This window comes from Buteo buteo, chromosome 8, assembly GCF_964188355.1.
Source record: "Buteo buteo chromosome 8, bButBut1.hap1.1, whole genome shotgun sequence".
NCBI lineage: Eukaryota > Metazoa > Chordata > Aves > Accipitriformes > Accipitridae > Buteo > Buteo buteo.
Window position 1 is genome coordinate 38968894 of NC_134178.1, and position 25471 is coordinate 38994364.

General features: G+C 38.0%; 1 protein-coding gene across 32 annotated transcripts in view; it reads left to right on the forward strand.

Annotated features, from left to right (window-relative positions):
* Positions 1-25471, forward strand: part of ABI3BP (ABI family member 3 binding protein) — a 169335-nt gene that overhangs the window by 135425 nt on the left and 8439 nt on the right. For all 32 annotated transcript variants that reach the window (XM_075034192.1, XM_075034201.1, XM_075034204.1 and 29 more), the window contains 7 exons: positions 1838-1948; positions 4720-4803; positions 6182-6250; positions 7493-7705; positions 12057-12168; positions 23596-23675; positions 25152-25181. In XM_075034192.1, the coding sequence (XP_074890293.1) occupies positions 1838-1948; positions 4720-4803; positions 6182-6250; positions 7493-7705; positions 12057-12168; positions 23596-23675; positions 25152-25181 (699 nt within the window). The remainder of the gene's footprint in view (positions 1-1837; positions 1949-4719; positions 4804-6181; positions 6251-7492; positions 7706-12056; positions 12169-23595; positions 23676-25151; positions 25182-25471) is intronic.

Below are 25471 nucleotides of genomic sequence, written 5' to 3' on the forward strand. Positions count from 1 at the left end.
TGCCCTCCTTTTTCATGAAGAGTGACAGTCAAGGAAATACATTCCCAGTCCACAAAGAACCCCTGAGATTAAATAAATCCTAGTAGTTCACCATGCCACTGTCCTCACAAGAACCTACGCTATCACAAAATCCCTGAGTTCTATTGTGTGTCCTAATTCACAAGCTCAGTCTGCACACATTCTTAATTAGATTTGGTAGCATCATAGACCATCATCCAAATCATTGTGGAAGTAGTAGAGGGGAAAAGTAGGGTTTCTTGGTTTTCCAGAGTGCAGTACAGTAGATTCAACTGTGACATAGTCCACTGAATGTGATGTTTTGGCTTGCATGTAACTGTGGCGGTTGTGTTCTTCAGAAGATAGGATAGAAACCACTGACGAGTCAATACTTGCACGCTTTAACCCCATAAATATCTCGGACAATCCCATTCCCTAAATATGGACAGGGGGAAAACTAATCATGGATACTACCATGTAGTAGTATCTAGAGTATGATGACTTATATATACAAAAATTTTTTATCCTTTTTTAGGTCTTTAGGCATATTTTTTTCATTTCCATCTGGGGATTAAGAATGAATATGAAACCTACAAATGCTATTTTCAGAAACATTACATCTTCCTAAATTAGATAGAGCATTATTTTCTATCTTGATCTGAGGGATTTAAAAAAAAATGTGCTTTGTAAGTGACTGTAGAAGTCCAAAAGGAAAAGGGAACAGAGAAAGATGGAGGTGTTCCTGTTTGTATATTGTAAGTATTTTTAAAAAGGCTCTCTCAAATGAGTCTTTGGATCTGCTCCCTTCTCGCCCACAGTCACTCTATTTATAGGGTAAACTAAGGTCTGATATGTAGGGCCTGAGGTACTCTGTGTAGCCAGTAACTCAGTATCAGGCAACTTGTGTATTTGTTGACATTGGCAGCATTATAACAATTATATTACTCTTGAGGATTTTCCTGTTAGATACAAAAAGTCTTTTGTTACATAAATGTGTTGCACATATCTGCTGGTTTTTTTTCTTAAGGAAAGAAGTGCAAAGGTGAATAGTGGAAGAAAAATCTTTGCCTTTCCTTTGCATAATAAAATCCTTTATAATTGCCTGGAAAATACAGTAAAATGTTTTGTAAGTATGTATTAAGAGGCTTAGGTTCTCCTTTCAGACCTCACTGTCAAAGGACCTTACCAGATAAATTTAATAGATAAAGGCTGGAACTGCACATTGAAACAACCTAGTTGGGTGCTTCACGATAACACAATAACTGTGTCTAACACAATAACTGTCTTCAAGCCATGTCAGTGCATGAAGTGACAGTGACTTTTTTAATTTTTCACTTTTGAACGGCATAGGATAAAGTGTCCCTAATGATAATTTCTCTTTTGCTCCATCTTTTGCTTCAAGTTGAGGGTGATCAGTTTTATCGGTTAGAAGGTAGAAAAGATCAGAAATATTGTGAGTAGGATACTGAAGATGTTTCCAAGTACACTGATGTGGTGTTTATTGTGGGAAGAAGTATCCTGTTGGCTGCCAAAAAATTACTGTTGACAGCAATGAGTAACTACACAGAAAATGAATAGCTGAAACACTTGTACAAAATCCCAAAGGAGCTACATTTTTTTCAGTGTAAGCTTGGTTTAAAACTCCATGGCATACACTACCCAAAGAATTTAAGGTTGAAAATACAACTCCTTTCAGATCCTAACCTCACCTCTCCACTTTTGATACTAAATCAGACATGCAACATTGTTTGAGAAGTCAGAATATAACTTGTAATCAGTTTCTGATTTTATGGAATTTGAGGTTAAATAATTAATAACACTGTCTTGTAATGTCATTCAGTAACTGCATCACCTGGCCCTCAGCATCCTCCTATACCTCCCGTCAAGCCTACACAAATGCGAAGAAAACCTCTGCCTCCGAACACCGTGACTGGTAAACCAGGAAGTCCAGGTATCTCAGCCTTTTCAACATAAATATTTTATTATGTATGTGATAATACTGAACTGACTAGCAGCGTATAGGAGAATTTTAGAGTATAGATTCTTTTTCTTTAATCTGTGATATCTATAGAAACTAGTCTTCGGGAACATACAGGCTTTGTGTCTTTTGTCTTCATACATAAACTCTGATTTCCTTTTGTTTTCCTAACCTAGTTATGTCAAAATCATCCATAGTAACGGAGCTGAAAGCAAAATAGCATAATGCAAGTCATCTTCTAAGGAGATCAACCTTAAAAACATTTCATATCTACTAATAGTATTTGCAGTTACTTAATGTGCATGTCAGATGGGAGATATTGAATATTACGCTTCAATGCGTACTCCCAGCTGGTTAGTTCTAAAGAAATTCTGTCCTATATATATGGCACATCCATTAACCACTGCAAATAATGAACTAATAGGCACCCAGAAAACTAACTGCACTGGGAGGTAGAGCAAGCTGAGTTATCTCACGTGCAAAGAGTTTAGCTTCATTCGTGTGCTACAGTATTTCTGCTTCTCAGTATCAGTGTAAGAGTACACAGAAGCTTTGACATATCCCATTTTATTTTAATTTTATCCTGAAGCTGATATTCAGTATCCTTATGTATGTTTTGTCTGTGGATTCTATATGAGAATCCTTAGGCTAACATTATTCCAGGTAGTCAGAATCTGTAATCTGATTGTGCTTAGCATCTTGAGAAATGCTTCCCTCTTCATATTACTCTGTGTAGTTCACTGGTAATAAAAAAGTCGTGGCTTTGCTGTATTTCCTGTTGTCTTTTTTTGGTTTGTTGCATTTGGGGCTTTGTGTGCTATTAAGGCACTAAAGACCTAAATAATTCTTTAGTGTCTTGTGCAGCAGATTAGAAGCAAGAATCTCCAAGGTGGATGAAACAAGCTGAATATTTACTCAACAGCAGAGCCAAGATCAAAATGTTGTGTCTGTACTTGCTGTTGATTGGTGGTGTTTCCTTAGTAATAGCTACAACAGAACGTAAGACATTGTCAGTCTTAAGCTGTAGCATAAAAAAACGTTGACCTGATACATTTTCTTTTGCTTGTAATGGGGGTCTATGCTAATTTTCTCCACTAAGTGTCTAACTAATTTACCAGTGTTCTGAAAGCTCACCCTTTTTCCATACACCAGAGGCCAGGTTATGTGGTAGTCAGTAGTTACCATACCTTCCTAGGCATACAAGATGGAATAAATTGGTTAGATGATCTGATTCTTCCTTGTAGGGCTAGTAGCAGATTTTCCTTTTTCTGTGTTTCCTAGTGTTTTATCCAGCTTAGTTTTAAACATCATAATTGAGTTTCTTCTGGTTCCCTGGAGAGACTGTTTCACAGTACTAACAGGAAAAATTTGCCTCAATGTTCTTCTTGGATTTTCCGTTTCATAATTCTGTCCTGTTTCTCTTTCTCATTAACACTGTGATTAATTCCTTACTTGCATCTTTCTTACTCATCCAGTGGATGAGTATTATGGGAAGATTTCTATGCAGATATTAAAAGTCTCCTGAATGGGAAAAAAGGAAACAAGAGAGTTCCAGAACTTTTGTGAAACTGGACTCTAGTGAGAACCTTAATAAATTTCCACTTTATTAAAGAAATTAATGGAAGGTAGGGATTTTTGTTTTTTTTTTTTAACTTGGGTCACTAGAGTTCTGCCTTCAGTCACTCTGTTCTTCTGTGTCATATATGCAGAGAAGGTAACTACATTATGTAGTTCTTGACTTTTGGGGGGTTGAGATTTGACAGTCATGCAGTGGTTATCTGGGAGTATTTGCATGTTTTGTGAATGTAGTTCTTGTCTTTTATAGCTATTTTGGAAGTGATCAAGACATCCTTTATCATGGATTGTTTGCCTCTTAGAAACCTGTTCTCTTTATTAGGTGATAACAGCTGAGGAGTAAAAGCAATGTCACATAATCTAAAATAATTTTTAAAATAGCTATTTAATTATGGGAGATAATATTGCCTCTATCAATCAGTTTCTGTCCAGACTTATAGTGCCTACTACAGAATAGACCAGTTCAGAAAGAAAGCTTTTTCCCTTAGGTCAAGTAGTGTTATAAATGTTGAAAGTGTTGGACTTGGTTACATTTTTCTTACCTTCATTTGAAGTGCATCTTAATTTCATTTAGTAGAAGCTCCAGTACTGTTCTGTGGTTAAACTCTTAATGCAGACCATAGTTAAGGACTCAGTGTTTATCATTATACATGTTCCAGCTCCAGCCTTGCTAATATATATGCTGTATTGAGAGTAGAAATGAAAGGACCTTACCTATATTTGAGGGAAGAATCCAAGTTTCAGTTGCTGACTTCAGCTATTCTGTCTTACAACTCATGAAGAAAGGTGCTCTTTTATTTGAGAAACAGAAATGTCAGTGCTGATCGTTTTGCATCCTTTCACCAGTCTGTGTAGGATGGTTCTGTGCATTAAACCAGGTCATATTCTATCTGACTGAAGTCCTCCAAGACAATCTCCAAGTAGCAAAGAATTTTCTTACTGGTTTCAGGAGTAGGTTATATTGGCAATAAGGACAACTTGGAACTTTCCTAAATCCAACTGGAAGCTGTTGTATTAAATTTTGAGGGAATATCGTAGTTTAAATGAAAGTACTTGTTTCATGAAGCAGTTGTCACAAATCTGAGCTCTGTTAGAAAATCAGAAAGCTGTTTCACTCTTTTAAATTGTGAATGCCTTGTTGCCACAAGTTCCTACTTCTGTCACTATAGCTAAACCCGCTGGACCAACAACACCTGTGAGGACAGGAACGTCATATAAGACGCCAACAGCTTTTGCAACTCCAGAGTATTATGGTAAGCATATTACAGACAGTTCTGTTTTCTTTTTTTATTTTTCTTTTTTTTTTTTCCTTTTTTTTTTATACATAAGGGTTTCCTTTTTTTTCTTTTGCTTCCCTTCCCTAAACTATATTGATGCATTGTGTATTTAATATAAGAAGTATTTAGTCTGGGGTGATTCTGATTTCCTTTATGCCACTTTGTGACTTTTCTAACTTGACTGAGTTCATCTGGTTGTCTTCTGCTAGACACCCTGATAAATGAGAACATGACGGCCTTTCCATCTTTCTAGAAATCAATATGTGCGTAGTAGGCTTTCAATACTATTCAGTGGCTACTTTGAATCTGTGAAGGGAGTAGATAAGGCACTTCTTTCCCTGAGCATTTCTTTTTGCAAGGACATAAATTCAAATTATTATTTGACAGTGACTGATAGTGCTCAACATGGTTGTGATATCCTCCTAGCTATCTGATCAAACTGCCACCCTTTAAACAGAAAAAATGTAATAGGCTAAATATAGTGGTTAGGTGGTAATTTGCCCTTTATAAAATTGGGAGTTAACTACAAGTTCAGACCTAAATCTCCTCAAAGTGGCATACAGGTATGGGTTTAGAGGAGGGTGTGCTTAGAATTTTTGAGCCAAAATATGGAGCTCTAGGTATATTGTCATAAATGATGCTGTTTGTAATTTCCCTGAATTTATAGTAATACTGAAATTCTTGTCTCCTTATAGTGACCATGAACTCACTGTGACCCTTAGTGCTCAGTAAAGCAAGCTGGATGCTAGATTCATTAAAAAATGCTTGTTGTGAATATATTGTGTTTTGTCCGTTGAGGTCCGTTGTAGTGTTTGCATCTAAGAGAAGATTCTATTCAGTATAGTGGCAACTTAACACAACTCTGGTGTCATGAATCCTGACTGCTTTAGTGCATTTCTGTTCACCAGTGTATTTACCTTCAATTTCTGTGGAAATTGTACACTCTGGAGACAGAATTTATGGTTTCCTTGTCACTATTTTTAGAGAAGTTCATGTGCAAACATAATAGTGCTATATATTCTGTGAACATGAAACAAGCTTCAAGTGCAAAAAGATCCTTTTTAAAAGGTCTAAAGAGCATTTTGCATATATTGTATGAACTGAATCCAGCAGCAGTCATGAAGTGTGTCATTTTGATTATGGCTGTCTTTATACTAGCAGGTAAGTATGAGGTTTACTTCACATCACAGCCAAAATGGAGTCCTTAAAAGGAAAAGACAGATCTGGCAGCAAAGGTCGACCGTGGAGGAGCTTTACCGTGATTTAAAATACCAAATGAACTGTGACATGCTGCAGTTCTAACACTGAAACTTCGTATTTATTGCAAATTAAATTATAACTGTGTTTCCCGCAGTTGATGCAACTGTCTTCAGCTCAAGTCCTACATCAGAAACTGATTCTTCAGGCAAACCAAGGTACCAAGGTAGGATTTTAATAGCTGTGGTATTTTCATTTGGGGGAATATATGAAGACTGACCTATCTATCTTGCATCAAAATTATCTTGTTTGGTTATTCGAAGGCCAAAACTGCTTTCGATTCTTTTTTGCTTTCGTGTCAGATGAAAGGGCTGTAGTGCAGACCATCAGAATATTCTTGACTAAATTTTACTTCTACTTTCTTCCCTGCTACCACCTCCTAGTTTACAGTCTTGCCCGCAAACTTGTTGTGGCTTTTCCTGTATTCCAGCAGTAGTACAACTGCACGCTGTTCACATTCCAACACGCCAAATGAAAATCTTCCTCTGGGCTTGCAAGCGTACCTGGAGAAGTATTGCCCCAGTACCAGAGCACCCATCATGTATGCCTCACCTCTCATTCCAGGCTACGCACATTCAGATAGTCTAGTAATATGGTAGCATATACTAGACTAGATGATAAAATAGTCAAGTTATTGCTGTTGCAGTAATCTAGAGAGTTTAGCAAGGTGAGATGACAGGAAGAAGTGCTTTTGTACTGAAAGATTTTTCAGGTTTTTTTATTGGTCTGATAAGAGACACTACATTTCTGAAGACACTGTCTGTCTTGCAAGATCTTGTTTACATCCAGCAGAAGTTTTAATTTTAGAACTAATGTGTTTGTCTTAAGTAATCTTCTGTATTTTGATGCAGAGTATAAGAAGTTTTGTTTCAAGGTTTGGTCCTGTACCACTGAAAATGGTTAAGATTTTGACAGTCACTTTAGAAACTGCAAGTTCAATGATGCAATGACTCTGGATTAAACTTCTTACTTTTTCTGGTGAAACACAGTGCTGATGGGCATTACATCTTTCTATTAGCATAGTACTCAAAAGCTGCAAATGGAATTGTAGCATCATTTTATTATAGAAGGGCTAAAGTTAATTGTCCTATTTTATGACAGAAGTTAATTCTTTCAAACAGTACGTATCACCCACTAATACCTTCAGAGTGATATTTCGTCAGTGGTGCCAATGGGAAGGGGGTGAAGGCAGTGCAGATTCCAGGTCTAACAACAATAAAAAAAAACAACAAGCAGCTTAATATTGAATATATGGGGTTTATTCTTAAATATTTATGTTTGACTTTTGACCCATTGTGAAGATTTTTACTTGGTGCCCTGAAATGGAAATTGTGCACTAGGTGAAATGGCATTGACGTTTTGTAGAAACACTCTGTATTGAATAACAGCTTTTTTCTATTACTCTTAGCCCCCCATGTCAAGTACATGAAGAAAGATGATGATGTGCCTTGCTCTATCACAAGCTCTCTTGAACATTTTCCTCAAGAAGAAGCTGGCAGCAAGGAAGAACCTACTCATCCTCCACAAAATCCTCCAACCAACCTCACAGTGGTGACTGTTGAGGGCTGTCCAACTTTCGTCATATTGGACTGGGAAAAACCAGACAATGACACTGTTACTGGTTGGTTTGATTTCTTTCCTCCATTGTATCAGAAAACAGTATTTCCAGCTTATTTTTACTTTCACAGTGGTTTTATGCCATTTAAAAAATACTTTAATCCCAAGGGAGTCTTACAGCCCAGTGCTTTTATTTTGTGCTACTGTCAACTCCAGTGTGGATAAGAAAATGCTACTAGATTAGAACAAGATTTTCACAACTGTATCATTGTTGTCAGTGATGACACAAAAAGTTACTTAGGAAGTACGACTCTGAATCTTTTTTTGATTTCTGGCATCTCTGTGTACAGGATCTGGTAAGATCTAGTCAAGAACTTATAGCAATGTGACAGTAGTCTTTATTATATAGATGTGTACACATAATGTAGACATCTTTCTCAACTTGATGTTGTTGATCAGTGGGCCGGACACAATGAAACCTTACATCCATCTAGTAAGTCAGTAGAACTCTGCCAGCATAATACTTGCTGTACCCACAACAGGGTGACCAAGTTGTCTATGTTGAAAGAATCCGTTTGGTTTTTTTCATTTCCAAAGGAAGGTTTTTGTATTGAGAATAAATCCTTGTGAGTCATGCAGGAATCAGGACATAGACAGTTAAGCACGCAAGACGATCGTTCATAATTTTTTATATTGTCTTCTGTATATCGACACAAGCTTATGAAAATTGAACATTTAAATTAATTCACCTGAAAATTATGGTTTTTCTGTACTGTCAGGAAAATGGCTTTTGTTTTTACCATGGACATAAAACTTATATTTGCAAAATCACTGGCTCATCACAGCCGTGACCAAGTGGGTTTGGCTGTGTTGCATTACAGGTGAGTAGAACAGATAAGACTAGGAGCTGTGAGGACTAAGACTTTATCATTAGCCATTCACTTTAGCATGTAAGTAGGATGTTTTCAGATGTTGTTCTATATGCATGTCATGAGAGATTTCAGTGCAGGGGTGTAATTAGGTGACTGTCAGAAGCAAGGCCACTCCCTTCCCCAAGTTAGTCCTTCCTTTATTTTCTAGAAATAATTACTAGGTTTAGCCTCTATTCTTTCTTGCTCTCCCCGCCATTCTGAAAAATAATAAATGCAAAACTGAAGGGACAGTCAAAACAAATATTAGCCTGCACTTTTTTCTTCTGGGAAGGAGGAATAAAGTTAGCCCTTCTGCTGGATTAGAAGGGGAATAAAAACGAAACTGTAGGCTAATAAGTACCAACAGAGAGAAGAATTATTACCTGGCTTGCCTTCCACGGTGTGCTTCATCCTGGAAGAAAAGGAAGTGTGAGCTTATTGCTAACCTTAGAATTAGGCTGAGGATAGGCTCTCTGTGAACACTCCCCATTCCAGGCAGTTCTGCAATGCTTCTTTTTGTTCAGGGAAAAGCCTTTTTGTTGCTGTTGTCATTTGGAGGCCTCCTCCACAAACCAGTCCTTAGCTTGATTAGATCAGATAACGTCATTTAGTCTGCATGTTTTCTTGGAAGTAGACCTGCTGTTTTTCTTGAGTATGTTAATGAACCCACTGCAGCACAACTATTTGTATTGCAAAAATAGAAAAACATTTCCACTATAGCTGGTAAAACTGTCAGCGCACATCATCTAATGATGAGGGCAAGGCTTAATTGCCTTCTGATACTATTTCCTGTCTTTTTCAGTGTGTGTGTTGTGAAATATAGAGCAAGCAATAGTCACTGTTTCTTCTGAGACTTTAGGTGGAAACACTTTCTCTGTTCAGTTGTAATCAGCATTTGTAAAAGTTAACTTTCCATAAAGTTTCTTCTCTTCTATAAGGCTATTCTGTGATAACTGAGACACCTGGCATATCCTTCCCCATTCTGGAAAGGAAGATTAAAACCTTCTGCAGAATATGTGGCTAGTACTCATTCATATTGCTTCACTGACACAAACTTTAGTTTTCAATCTAACTTCCTATGTAGATCTAACAGCTTTCCCATAAATACCATTTTCATTCTTTTTAACTTCAATGTGTAATACAAAATATTTGAACTCTGGGGCTTACAAATACTCTCGTTGAGCTTGTCTCCTTCATCTTAAATTCAAAAAATTACTCAGTTAATGACTCATCCAAGGACACTTTTTGAATTCAAGAGGAGACATTGAATCCTGTTTTTCATATTGGCACCATTATGACATTACTTGTTTAGACAGACTTAAATCAAGTTTTTTGTCATCTCTTTTTATTTTCGTAGTTTGTACATGTTTTTTCAATCATCTGATTTAGGCATCACATCATTTTTTTTTAATGCACTGTTTCAGATAGAACTGTGGAAAAAGAAAATGTAATTTGTTGAGCCATTTTTTTGAAATGGTTACTTTGCTTGACTTTTAGGTGTGCACAAGGGGTTTCATTGTATTGGGTATTCCTAAAAACAAAATTGTACTTCAGTAACAGAAAAGTCTGACAAATAATAACCAAAACAGTGATTGAGCTTGCCTCCTTGTTTTCATAAGGGCTGCAAATATCAGGAACCAAGACGATTTTGCTGGTGCTCTGCTACTCCTGTTGTGTTGCCACAGAAATGTAGGGCAATTTGTTGTCTTGTGCACTGAGTAACAAGCAGGTACTGGGTGTGCTCAGTAGTTCTTTGTGTGTGTGTGTGTGCGCGCGCGTGCGTGTGCACATGCACAGGTTTGCATGCCCATTCACGTGTGCTGTGTTTTCTTTTCCAACTTGAATGAATTAAAAAGTTTAAATCACATACTGACTTGGGGCTGGCAGAAGGCAGAAAGATTGAATTCCTTTAAAGAAGTTACCTACTCATTCTCTCTGTGTGTACCTAAGGCAGTGGATATCCACCCTCTCTCCCATGCTTCCTAATAAACATAATTTCTCTAATGAGGCTTAAATAGGGCAAATAAGGGCTTTGGTGTGGTTTTTTTTTTTTTTTCCTCCATGGTTCACTTAGCCCTTGGTGGCTATATAGCAAAAGGTCTTTGTTTCCAAAAAGGAAATGCACAGAGAGAAAACGCAGATATGTTTCACACAAATACATACTATCAATGCTAATGTCTTCAGTTGTTGCATTGGGGTCCCACTTGAACAAATGATCTAAAGTAAAAGCCCTCTACTTATTTCTCCCCCTGCTCCAAGACACATTCCTGCAGGTCCATGAGTTTGTTTTTAAAAGGCAGTGGTTAGTCTTTTGCTGTTCATGGGTGAGTGTTGTGGGGGAGGACTTCTGAACATGGAAATTTTGAAATCTTCAATATTGGCAGTAATTCCTTCATGCTGACTTTCTGACGTACTTCTAAACCTGTTCTAAAGTTTTATATTGCTCTGTGTGTGTTCTGAATAACTGAGTTTATTACAAGGTAAAGATAAAAAGATTGCTAGCATTTAGTTAAGAATTCAAAAATTAATAGTATCATTAGAAAAAAACAGGAAAGAAAGTAGTTTTCTAGAGGTTTTGTAGCTGTTGATAGGTGGTCTCTGTCCTCACAGTATAATATACCTGCTTTATTCATTGTGCTGTAGATCTAAATGCTCATTGCAAATTTTCTTTGAAAACCTTCTCCTTTGCTAGCTTACAGTTAGCAAAGCTGCACTTGGTATTGTAGACAGGTTTTAGGAAGGGAAAAGGAAGAGGCTTAGGAGGTTGTGAATTTCTTTGCAAAGAGAGAAAAATTAGCAATATGCTCAGTGTGTTTATTAGAAGAGGTTGTTATGAATTGGAACAGAGGTTGCCTGCTACAGAGACACTATATCTTGGACAGAGGCTATGACTGAAGAGGTATCTTTTTCCCAAACATCTGTTGCTGATTGCCTGTTCAGAGCATGGCTTGCGCTTGATGATACATCCCATGAGATGAAAAGAAAGTAGTGAGACTCTATGAATCATATAAATACAGAAATAAATTTATGCAAAATTATTTCATTCTAAAGTGGCAGATTCCCTAAGTGCACAATCCAAGTTAGTTGAGCAGTTTCCTTTGGAAATCTTAAAAATGTAGGTCTTGTTTTAAGTTAATCAAGGTTTTAAGCATTTAGAAAATATACTTTCATCTTTGATACTTTTTCATTCAATCTGCAGAATGTTTATACTTATTTGTGTTTGGAATTTTGTCACTAGTGTACATTTGGGCAGAGGTGGGATGTTGAGTATCCTCTACCCCATAATTGTGAGGAAGGATGAGGGGCTAGGCACTGAGCAATCTGGAATTAGATCCCTCTTTCCTAACCATTTTAGCATACTGACATCCAGACTGGTTCACACAAGATGTCCTTACAGCCTGTTAGACAGTAGGAGTGGAAATCAGATGAGAAAAGAGAGAGCAGTGAAGAAGCTCAAGTAAGAGCTGTTATTTAAGCAAATTTCTCTTTACTGTAATTTTCCAGAGTATGAGGTTGTGTCAACTGAAAATGGAGCAAGTGATGGTGAAAAGGAGAAATCGATTATCACTACAAATCAAACCCATTCTACTGTGGAAAACCTAAAACCTGACACAAGGTAATTAAAAAAAAAAATTTTCTAAGTTAATCCAACTAATTTAGACTGTCAGCTAAACTGAGAGTTTGACTGTCTGCAACTTCAAATGAAAATACATATGTATGTAAGACCAAATTGGTTTTACTCCTGTTCTGATAGGAAAAAAGTATGCTTTGGTTTTGCTTTCATCTAAGTTAACAGATAAGACACATCAGAGGAATCTTCAGGAAATTTCTAAGAGTATTTATGGTCTGGACAAACTGCAGAAGTGACCTCTGCTATCAGAAAGATTAACAGTCAGTTGTTGTACTGCAGTAAGTTGTACTGCTTTTTATCAAATAATGTCTTGAATTTAGCAGATAAAGAAACAAGGTGAACACAAGAAATATTAACCAATATGTGAGATCAAGTTTTATATGTACAGTTCTCTCTGGGGTTTAAGGATGCTCGGCACAACCAGTGTAGGCTGCTTGCTTATTTAGATGGATGTTCATTCAAATACTGGAATGCAAGTTGGGCCACTGTGCAAAGCTTGACTATTGCATTGCACCATGGAGAGGAAAGATACGCTTGTCCTGTATGTGTGGTTTTCTTTCAGTGTCTCAAAACAGCTGGCAAGTTAAAAATGTGTCAGTGAATTCCAGTTGATGGCATACATCTCATGCAACTAGTCTAAATAAGTATTATCATTCTTTCAAAATAAAAAAAAAAATCTCATAAAAAATGGTTGTTCTTTTTTGTGGTAAAATTCAGAGCAGGGAAGAAAACCATTTGTCCTTTGTGTTGCTTATTGATTGCATCAGAAAGTTAATGAATGACACATTTTTTTCCTGTAGGACCATCCATTTGGCTTTGGTAACTGGATTTTTCTGTTTCAGATAAACTGCCCACTTCTCTTACTATCCTTAAATTGGTAACACAGCACAAAATTCTGCATAGAACCCATCTTGAACCTTTATTTTTAGGCAAAGTGTGGTTTAATCTGGCTGGTTAGTTCTTAGCTAATGTACTTGTGACCAGCAGCTCCTAGGAGGAGGAATGAGGAACTCTTGCAGCAAGTGGAGGGGAATGAAAGAGAATTGGAAAAGAAAGGCTAGGGGAAATTGTGATACCCAAAAAGAGCTTCTTTGAGAGACTCCAGAACTCCTAAGATGGGCTAGAATTGCTGTGTACTGCATCAAGAATATCTCTGTTATTTCTTAAAGGCATGTGGCTTGTGAAAGGGTGAACTGCAGTGATGTTGTTCTGTATTGTTAAGAGGCAATACAACTGGAGACCAGGCATCAGTTTTCTCAATCTCTTCCAGTTGAGAAGGCTTAGAAGAGACAGCAAAGCAATGTATTTCTGGAGTACTAACTAAGAAAGGCAGTAGGTGCTGCTAAACTTGTCAGGCTATGCTGTTTGTGTTTTTCTTTCAGTTCTGCTTTGAAATAATACAGTTGCATCCTTGAGAAGAACTGTGTGTTATTAATGAGATTCTTTTCCATTACACACTTGAACGCTTTGTGTCACATATGAGATAGACTTGGTTAAGTGTAGAAAAGACATGGAAGCAAAGAAAAGTCCTTGATGCCGAGAGCAATGTCCAGATGGCCAAAAGAGAAAAGCATTTTTAGACTGTTCTTTGTTCAGAAAGGGAGCGAGATGGACGCAGGCAGACCCAACCAGAACCATTTGAAAGGTCATAAGGAAGGCAGGAGCTATGTAGAAGCAGGCAAGATGGTTTTTAACTTTAATTAGTAACAATTCTGTCAATCCTGAGAGGACTTTTGGGCTTTGGTAAGCAAGAGCAGACCAAAGACCACAGAGAAAAGCTGTCTTTTGGAACGTGGATTTTGTTACAAGAGGCTAGATTTGAGATCAGTACTGACTGGTGGAGGCTGATTTAAGATAAAAGGGGATAACTTTTCCCTGGTGGGGTGGTGGCTATTATCCCCCTCTTACCCCCAACCTCAAAAGGGAAAGACAGTGAAAGTCTTTCTGGATTCAGGAGGCCATTGCCCAAAATTGAAAACCTGTGATATAAATTGCAATGGTGCGTGTCCCTCGAGTCTCACAGGATTTAAAGGATGTAAAGTCCTTCTCAGAGTGGCTCTGTTCAATTAAACTCCCATTTCAAAATGTGTATTTCCTAATTTTGAGGACACCTTGAGAGCTTTGGCAGAAGCAGAAGAAATTGTTACTGTTACCATTTGAATACAGGCTTGTTGGCGCACTAAATTCAGGGAAAATAAGAAAGTGATTAAGACAGCTGGCATCATGTAGGCAGTATCAGTGTTGCAAGGAATGGCCTATGTCCATAATAAAAGTCTCCTGTTTGTCAGGAGCTGAATGCTCACTATATGAAGAAAATGGACCTGTGGACAAAACTGACTGAATATAGGAAGAACAGAGACAACAAAACACAGCTCAATAAATTAATTAACAGTCCCTGAAATGTCTGCAAATTCATCAGGTAATACATTAAGACTGGGAAGCAGACTTTTCCATAACTAGCCTTAAAGAAAAGAGCTGTAGAAGAGGTGGAGCTGGAAAAGGAACTTGGAACAGAAAAAGAAATCCCTCTCTCAAATGATCAACATTTACAAAACTACTAGCAACTATATGGAAAGAGAGATGCTCAGTAGCAGGAGGAGGATTAACTGGGGAAGAACCTCTTGGCCTTGAAATGCTTTGGAGAAGCTGACAAGCTGAATTTGAGAGTCTATTTTTTCCAGTTTTCCTGAAGCCATCAGTGAGGCTGTGTGAATCCCCTGTGCTGCTCTGAAGGTTCAGTGCATCCAAAGCTGAAGACAATTCAGGACAGAGCTAAACCAGACAGACCTGAACAAAGACTTTCCAAAAGGAATAAAAATGTTTGTGAATGTGATATCTCAGCCTCCATGGGTAAATTTAAACCAGAAAGATCCCGTAGCAGCAGGACAGTTCAAGCCTGTAATTCTCCAAGTGTATGCTCTTGAGGAGCAGTACACGACAAAGATGGTCTGCAGTCATGTTGCCCAAGGTCTATCATCCTGTTGAGGTAAACCGGGTAGGATATGTTAGTGCCTGGCCCAGAAGCTAAAGAGTTAATCACCCACATCCAGCAGGAGGGAAGCAAAACAAACAACTCTTCAGTATGAAGGGGGCAGAACAAGCAGCAGGGAAAAACTGGGTGCATCTGAGCCTGCCAGATCATGCTGTTTGTTTGCTTTTCTCTTCTACATTCTTTTCAAATAGGTCATACTGCTACACCTCTGGGAAGCTCTGCAGTAAGCCAGACACCCATCTTCCTTTGAGCTGGCCTTTTGACAAGGCAGCTTTTACAGATTAGGAGCTAACGGCCAGGCTTCGAATATTTAAGAAATTTGGACAGTATTACGGAGGCTGTAATGAGAGGGTCTTAGTCTCTCATGAAAAATTGCATGTGTGACTACAACTGTCAGTAAATACAAACATAGACGTTAAATGCGATACAAATTTCTCTGAATCAGAGGATTGTCATGTAGTATTCTGTGTGTCCATTTAGCTGTCTGAAAAGTGACTAGAACCAGAAAAAAATGCACTGGCTGAAAAAGAAAAGGAGTTCTGATGTTGTCAAGTATTTGGTTTTAACAGACTCATACCATGATAACATGGAAACAAAAACGGACTTTCACAGGTGTACAACAACTTGTGAGGGTTACTTTTGAACAAAAAAAGTTGTATATATTATAGCAGTTTATCATATGTCTTGTCTTATGTATGCCAGCTTCATTTGTTCTTGGTGAATTGATTGCAAGACATCAAGGCTCTTAAGATGAAAGTAAAATAGTGATTTGAAAATCTGTCTAACTGTGAGGACATGCGCCCTTTAAATAAATGTTGGGCACAGTCAGCTGCTTTCTAACACAACTGCTTGGGTTGGGATGTTTTTTTGTTGTTGTTTCTTTTTTTTGAAAAAGGGTTCTAAAGGCTCATGTACAATGTAATTTTGTTGCAGCACTGAGATCGCTATGTTTTCTGCCCAAGAAGAGGCACATTGTATCCATGCCATTCTCTCCCAGTAAGGCATGCCTGACAGTTGACAACATCACATACATTTAAAGGATTTTTCCTTATAGGACAAGTACATTGGCCTCTTTTTCACCTGGAGAACTGCCAAATACGATGCTTGCAGTATTTCACTATCACATCTTAGAAAGTTTCTGACAGTTTAAGTAACCTGGAAAGTTCAAATGTTGATATCCATTATTTGGTTGGTCAGAGTTCTTGAAACTGCTACTGATCCTGGCACTAAGCTGCTGTCTGGGTCCAGTCTAGAATTCTGTTTCATTTCATGAGATATTTTGCTTTTGATTGTAGCTTTTACCTGAAATCTCTCAAAGCATGTGGTATGGTTATGCTATGTGAGCTAGATAACTATATATATCCTTCTTATACAGATAGTTAATTGGGTATAAGTGGTGCCTGAAGAGGAAAACTTTCTCTTGTTTTATGAATGTCTTCTACTTAAATGTGTCTATTATAGATGTGCTTCTGTGATCTAATAATCACATATACACAACCGTTGATTACAACTTTGTACTGTAGTTAGCTTTTGTTACCCTTTGCATTATTTCCAAGAATTTTAGAGTAGATCCAGGTCACATTTCACTCAGCCCTCTTTTCAGTATCACCCTTAAACACACACCAAAGTTTCTGCAGTTTTTGCCGTCTTTATCCTTCAATTAGTCCTTCACTTAGTCCTTCACCTGTTAAATGAGTGAAATAGCCAAATTCTATTCATCCTTCTTTTTTCTAGTTAGTCTGAAGCAAGTACTGAGCTACTCAGTTTTTACTCTGTTCAGGCAGTGAGTGTAATTACTGTGCTTGTTGATCGATCCCGAGCAACCTAATGCAGCTTTTAAGTCAGCCCTGTTGTCAAAAGGGGCCTGGACGAGATGACCTTCATAGGTGCCTTCCAACCTAAATTATTGTGTGGTTGTACCTTAAGGGTAGTTTCTGATCTTGTAAATCTCAATTTCACCCACTTTCTTTAATGCAGGTCGAGGTGGTTTTGTATGTTAATGCAAGTGTCATGCATTTCTTCGCAAAGAAATATGAGAGAAAGGGATGCACTAGTATGAACTAACCTGTCAATTTCATTTTCATTCTCCACATGGAAATTCTGCAATTTTTATACTGAGAAAACTGTCACAGGTTTTTTTTGAGAAATGTACCATTCATTCCATTTGGAAAACAGTCAAACCTAAACTACAAGACTGATCATTTTGGTCAAAGCAATTACAGTCTAGCTTCCAAGCAGTCATTTGAGGAGCGAGACCTGTAATATTCCATCTAATTTGTCATACAGGGCCCTTGGTTTTGCATTTCATTATAAGGCTGCTCACACTGGAACTCCTAGTTTCATTGGCATACCCAGGACGTTGTGCTCTTTACTATTCTTAGTTTTACATTAGAAACTGCCTTTAAAAAGAAAGTATTGCAGTAACTTCTGCTATGGTAATAGTCAAGCAAGATCTCCCATGTGTGAGTCAAGGTAAGGTCATTATCCACAATTTTCAGTATTTCCCTCCTTGAGGTGCTTGTTTGTAATAAACTTTAAGAAGTCTGACATAGAAATGGGCTTACTGTGGTTTTTGTTTTCTTCATTCTGTCTCCTGTGTAGTAATGATGTTGCTCATCTGCATCTTCCCCTTTGTTAAAATTGGTTTCATGGACCTGCAGTTTTTTCATGGACCTTTCCTAGCGTAGAATATTAAATGCAGATGTTGTTATTTTTTTGCTTCCAATTCTATTTTCCTATTTCCAAAGGAATTTTAGGGGGTTTTTTTACTATGTTTGGAGTTTCCTAACTCCTTAAAATTGATTTATTTTTTTAAGTGTTTCAGTCGTCTGATATGGTATCATTTTGACTTTTTCTGCTATTTCTGCTGGTTTCTCTGCCAAAATATGTAGTTCTTATTTCTGTATCCCTGCCCTATCTTGAAATATTATTTTTTTAATTAGGTGTACGTTTCCTCTTTCATTCTGGTGGTTTGTTTAAGGGCAATTAAGTTCATAGCACATACCACTAGTGTCCAGAAAACATTGCAGCACTAATTTCTATACAAGCCTTCAAAAAAGAGTCTGAATATTGTTGAAAACAGTTCTCATGCATGTTTCTGTTGGCAGTAATTGGAAGGTAGTAAAGAAAATTATTAAGACTGCAGTCAGAGATGTGCCAGATAGCTCTGGGGAGGTTCAGGTAGCCATTAAAGGATGTGTCCTGCCAGCCTGCTGGTGTAGATTTTTAATAGAAAAAAAGTATTAAGAAGAAACAAAAAGCCTGTGATGCTTGCATTCCACAGCTTTGTAAAACTTCTCTTTAGGTATTGATCCTTTGCTGGGTTAAGTAGTTTGGTGATTTCAAATATACTTCTCTCCTTTTTAAAAACATTTTGAGTGGTGTCTTTTGGACTTCTGGGTTACATTGTGTCCCAAGGCAAAGTATATTTCCAGCTATGGTTTCTCTTGAGGAATATAAATAACAGGAAATGTTAAAAAAAAAAAAAAAATCCAAGGCCCCCCCAAAAAACAACAAAAAAAAACCCCCAACCAACCAACCAAAACTGTGAAGTAAACGTGAAATCTTTAGGATATACATGTACCAAACTGTTTTTATCAAAGAATCATAGAATCACAGAATGGTTTGGGTTGGAAGGGACCTTTAAAGGTCATTTAGTCCAACCCCCCTGCAATGAGCAGGGACATCTTCAACTAGATCACTTATTATAATGTGTGTACATAATTTCCTTCAAAAGTTTTTTCATATGTCTTACAAAAGGTATGAAACAAAAAAAGAGAATGTTACTATAATTTACTTGAAGGCCATACCAAGTAAGTCTTCAACCCTCTACTGAATAAGTTTTTTTGTGCACTTATACACAATAATTCATACCTGCCTGCCCGTGCTGTTATTACCATTATCTAGTATTGTTTTGTATTGTAGTTAGCACCCAAAATGCGCTAATCACATACCAGAAAAAAAATCTACCGATGCAGAGAGCTTACCTTTTGTTAACAGCAAGGGTCAAGAAATGAGAACTACAGTGAAAGTTGCAATGCAGAAAAATGCAGAAAGTGGCAGAAAAATGCTGGAGTTTTATGTACTCTGTATTACAAAAGTAACAGATTTTTGTACGAAATTGCTGTTGATGTCAGGGTTCTTGATTAGGAGAAAGACTTCTCAAACAAGCCCAGCACTGTTTTTTCTTTCTGTTTTTTGTTCCCTTCTCTTAAACCTAGTTTCATTTGCTATGTCTGGTCATACTGCTATCCAAGCACACTCTGCAGAGATGGAGCAGTTCTATATGTTGAGACAGTCCTGCATGATTGTCATCTAACCACCAGCATGTCCCCAGCAGTTGACCCGTCCCAGGGCTGTACTCAGCTGCTCCAGTCCTCCTATTATGGTGAAAATCTCTCTTCACCTATTTTCAGTTCTGCAATCTTCAGTCTTCTCTTTTTGCATGATTTGAAAAATGCAGGAGCAGCTGTGTCTGCCAACGTTCCATGTGGAATAGCAATTTCCTATGGTGGAAAAATATGCTCTGCACAGTAATTACTGTAAGTCAAGTCCATTTAATCTGCACAAGGGCTTTTATTGTCTTCTGCAGTTTGGGGAGGATTTGGGAGGCCTAGTCTCCGAAGTTTGTAGGATAGCAATCTTATAGATGTTAGAGGTGTGACACATGTTAGATTACTGCATATATTAGGGTTTTGGCATCATAGGCACACAGACATAAAGATGGAATATAGACTGCAGTTCCTCATGAATAAGTCTAGCTGAGAGGTAGACATGGGATAATCATTATATAGCTTTCCTATTTCCTTGTGTTAACTTTATCCTACATACTTTCTTGACCCTCTAAGCATTCCTCCCACCCCCCGCCCCCCTTGTGGTTTGTACAGAAGTGCACAAGATTGCAGCAAGTGCCCTTTTTTCACCGTTTCCCATCTTTCATCTGACACAGAAAAAGGGAGACTTTAAATGGTTTTCTATGAAGAGACCCACACCATGGCTTTAAAATTACAGTTTGATCTGTAAACTCTATCAAATCGTGAGCTCAGTCTAACTTTTCCTTTCTCTCCCATTCAGTTTTCAGTCAACTAGTCACTTCTCTTCATCTCCAAAAGTGGGTGGTGGTTGTTCTTGTACTGTTGCAGCCACTGCTATTGTTTCAGGATTTAATTTAGCAGAGGAAAGGAGCCTGTGTGCTTGGGCACCTGTAAAAACACCTACCATAAAACTATAGAATTGTATACATTTTAATTTAAAAAATTTGTTCTTTAACATTATTAGTAGGAGGCTCCCCTAATTGACTAGGCTAAACTTTGGACATTTCTTTATTACTTTCCTTTTCTCCAGTTTTGTTTATATGTTTACATGAGCTGAAATATCCATGTGAAGATTTTAGTTATTTCAATCTTGCCATAATTTTCCCAACTGTGGTTTGATTTTTTGCAGAGATCCTAGCGGTCCCTAGACCAACAGTTTGAAAAACACTGCTTGGAAAATATTTAGTCTTCAGTTCTTGTTTTGGTCTTTTTATGGAGTTAGAGAATTGATGGGTCCAAGTTCATCAACTTAATTTTGGGGGGAACAGGACTGTTTCCTATGAAAAATGTTGCCTGATGCAACTCAGAGTAGGGCATATCAGCTCTGAGGACAATGTATTTGTACAAAAATCAGCAAAATGCTTAAATTTGTTTCAAAATGCTCCACCGTTGCCCAGCTTGTGATTTTCTGCCTGACAGAAGCATGTAAATCCAGCTTGCGGAATCTGTGAAACCCTTATGTATTCAGGTGAGATCCAGATATGCTGACTGTAGATCTTTATCTTTAGTTCACACTTGGCCTGCGTCATTACTTTCCAAGTCCCTGTGGCTGCCCAGTGCCGTTCCATAAGAGCATTTCACCTGCTCAGTTTTTGTTCTTTCCTTGTAGCCAATCCTATGGAATCAAAAAACTCCAGATCAGGAATCCTAGGGAGTGCTCTTCATATTTCCCTTTTGATTTCATACAAAGGGACATAAACAGATTACTGTCGTCCATAAGGTCAAATCATGAACTCCCAGTAAAGCAGTAGGACATGCCATGTTGAGCTCTCAATGATCAAAATTACAATAATAACTCTAGATAAGGTGTTCCTGCTGTGAAGGAAGCAGGAAAACTTCTTTGGAGTCTTTTATCTCTAGGCATGCATTAATTTGTATGTTGTCTGAAATGTATCTTCCAGCTATTACTTTAAAACACCCAGTGAATTAGCAAATCTTCATTTATGCTTCAGTGATTCTTCAGAAGGAATCTCCAACTGGTCTATTATAGTTCTCTGGACAAGGACCTTTCCTAGCAGAGGAGAATACTTCTTGACCAAAAAAGTTACTCTGCCACATGACCAATGTGGATATTACCTGCTCAGATCCAATTTTTAAAAGCATGTATTTGTTTAAACAATTTGAAGTTGATCACGAAGATGATTTTGTATCTAGAACTTATTGTTTAATTTATTATTTACTTAATGTCTCCTTCCTACAGTAGGGTAATATGAGTTGCTCAAAATGGTCTTGCAGCATGTTTGAATAAATGTTACTATTACTCCAAACAGACTTTTTAAAGCTCAAAACAAGCCCATGTTTCACTTACAAATATCCATGAATTATCCACAATGCATCTGTTCAGCATACCAATCTTTGTATTTCCCTTAAAAAGAAAAGAAAACGCTAGAAATAAAGGCAATTGCTTATGTAAGCAATTTTGAAGTTAAATGTTGTCTTAGAAGTACTGTGGATGGAAAACAGTTGCTTGGTACTGCATGATTAGTCCAGTGAGGTTAATTAGTGAGCTGTTCAGGTTTTGCAGGAGCCAAGAAGCAATGAGAGGTAATCCAAAGTTTGGATTGAATTATTTTGTCTGTTGTAGGGACTTGCAGAGAGTGGTATGGTTTTTTTCTTTAGAAAGTTGCTGTTTGGAAACAATTTCAGCAATACATTACAATGCTATGTTATAGTCATGAGCTACCAAGTTATCCTTGGTAAGTGATCCTTCACGAGTCAAGAGCTGGATGTTTAGTTGCCCACTTCTGGGATTCTCATTTTGCTCTGTGTTTAGTCTCTAAGTTAGGGCCCGTCTTCCAGGCCTACACTCCTTTTGAATTGTGTCCTATGGATCTCTCTCACTGATGAAAAAAGGCTCTGTGTTAAGAGATTCACCATGTATGCACTCAAAGCATATGAAAAGTCTCTCTGTAGGTGGCATGTGTGGGGCAGATTATTGCTTATAGCTCATGGGGAAGGCATGAAGAGGGTGTTGTTGACTGTATGCATGCTGTACTCATCAGGGTGCTTTGGCATGGAGGGCATGCAGGTCCTACGGGGAGGCACTGAGCTGTTGCTGAGCAGTGAGAAATTCCCAGGTGCTGCCAGCCTGGAACCAGGAGAGCTGAGAAGCGGCTTGCTGGGATAGTATGTGCTGGGAGGAAGGAAATACAGAATCTGTTCCTAGCTTTGCCCTTGATATAAGATCTTAGCTGCGTCCAGTGTCCACGGTTGTAACTCCTTCTCCTGCCTCATCTGTCTGGTGTCTTCTGTGTAACGTTTTTAGGTTTGCAACTATCTTGCAACAGCTGTTTACCTAGAGCTTCTAATTGAAAGTATAAGTTTCAGCTGAGCTGCAGAGTTAGAAACCACCTTGTCTTGCCTGTCCATCAAGTATTGAGGGGTGGGAGAGTCTTAAGCAGAGGAGCCTGGATTGGATTTTTTTCTTCAATCTTGTTCCGTTTTCGTAGCGCTGTGTTTGGTTCCCAACATAGCTGGGATGAAAAGAGATCATGAGATAACTACAGTACAGGCTGGTGTTGTGCGACATTACTATGAAAAGATAAGAAAGAGATGCTGCACAGTATCTTTTCAGTACTTCATATATTTACTATTAACATATATTCAAGCAATTGGATCTTTGCCTTGGCTGAGCTCCTGTCCTGGAAGACATGCCCTGTGTTTCACCACTGGCCCTGTCTGTCACTGCTGGTGGGCCTGAGAAGCATTGAATTGGGGGTTTGTGTTCTTATGAATGAAAAATGTGCAAATAAATAGCTCAATCTCTGCTTATGAGATTGCTTCTGACCTCACCTGAACTGCTCCCTTTGCCAGAACTGAAACTGCATGTGTGAGAGGAGACAGACTTAAACCAGTGGTGCATTAAATCGAACATTAATAGCACCTGTGTAAAGAATTATCAAAAGGACTGGTAAATTACGTGTTCGGAGAGGCCTTATACAGTTAGGACAAGGCATTTCTCAGTGTTTTCAGAGCAATAAATGAGGCCTTTTTGTTCTTCTCCAGGAGGTGAGTAGCGCCAAGGTGTGTGTTGGCAGTTGGCTTGCTCCAGACTCTGAAACAATGCTTGGTTTGCAAAATTTTAATCTCTTTTATTTTATTTCTCAGTTATGAATTCCACGTGAAACCTAGAAACCCTCTTGGTGAAGGTCCAAGTAGCAATGTTGTGGCATTCAATACTGAATCAGGTAAGAACTTCCAAAGGTCCGACCATCATTTACAGTAGCTCTAGTATCCATGTTTGTGGGATATATGAAAGGCTGTCTTGCTTCATTTTGCGCATTTGGTCTTGCTCTTTACTGTCTCCAGATTGGCTTTTTATTACTGAGCGTGTTACAGTAGTGCGTGGAAGATCAGCCTGAGATCACGGCTATATTGTGTGAGGATGTAAGGTGGCCAGATGGCAGGAGGGAAAAACAGGAGCACAGAGAGTTTGTCTGGTGTTCATTATGAAGAAATTAACTTCATCCTTAGAGAAGGCTTAGTCATTTAAGATTAATATTCCTGACCTTTTTGTATCTATCAAAGTCATTAATGACTTCTGGATGGGGAACATAAGGTTTTTCTTTGGGCTGATGTGTTTATAGGCACTTTTGCTACCTGTTCAATAAGGCTGCTGTATAATAATGATGTCTTTTGGCTGAAATAAGCATTGAGAAATAGCAGTTGGGAAAAGTCAATGTCCCAGCATGTCCTCTTCCATCCTGTTTACTCTCCTGTGAAACTTAGAGGTGTATACAAGCCTATTTTGACCATTGGTTGGTTCCCAAGTAAAGTCCTATCTGACTCAGAAGTGAGAATCAGAGAGCGACTTTGCTTTCCCTATTGCAGTTCCCCATGAGGCTAACTGTAGTTGACTTGTTGACTTTATACAAGCAAGATACCATCTTTTGTGTAGAAGTGTTTATTGCTGATAGTACTTAAGGACCCTATAAAACACAAAATGGATTTAGCCTTTTTAAAAGGACTTTTTCAATCTGCGTTTTGAGCCAGGTCTAATAATATCATAATCCTCATCTAGTGCTGTCACTGATGGATGAGAGTTTTGGCTAAGCAAGGGATTAGTCAGGGAGGAGTTCAGGCTATGCCACACATATTTAAAAACTGTGAATACACTCTTTGTAATCCTAGATTGTTAAAACTGAAAAAATGTTTATGCCAAGTGCAGTTTTCATGAATGACAAAGCTTATGTTCTATCTCCTATTTAGCTTGGACACATTAAGCGGTCAGTTTTATTTTTTCGTAATTGCACACCTCCATTTCTTGCTTTTGGGCTTTCATAGCCAAGTTTTGTGTGGCAGGTATCACAGAGGGGTCCTTTTTATTATTTAAGTTTTGAAATTGAAATTTTAAAAAAGATGCAGTGGAATTGGTTTTTGCTGATTACAGGTTTAAACTCTTGTTTTTACTAGAACTGTGTTTGACTGGTATTGTCCCATAAGTAAAATTTTTAAAAGCTCATTGATACTATAGTTTTACATAAGCAATATATTTGTCTTCTTTTAATTTAATACAGAAGCGAACATTGCTTCCAAAACTCTTTCTGTTTCACAAATTACAGCTTATGTCACCTGTAGAAAATCACTTACCAATGATTTTCCATTGAAATATTGGGAAAGCTCATTTTACAGTGTCTGATTGAATGTTTGTTTTCTTCCCCCAGCGGACCCAAGAGTGAGTGAGCCAATTTCAGGTAAGCCTTTTATGTATAGTATAGTGTCTTCTGATCAGGATTTTTTTCAGAAATGAGATAGCGTAATTTCACAAGGGGGGGTGGCTGTACTGCACCAATTAAATGAGTTATGGAATCACAGCGTTCACACACGATTTCACTCCTTCCATCCATACCCCTGGAATTCATGCCAGGCTGATTGTTTACCTGAGCAGAATGCAGTCAACGTGATGTGGTGCTCCCATGGCAGCTGGGATGGCTTCAAACCAATGTACACAAATAAGCCAAGGACAGCCTCATATTTTCTCAGC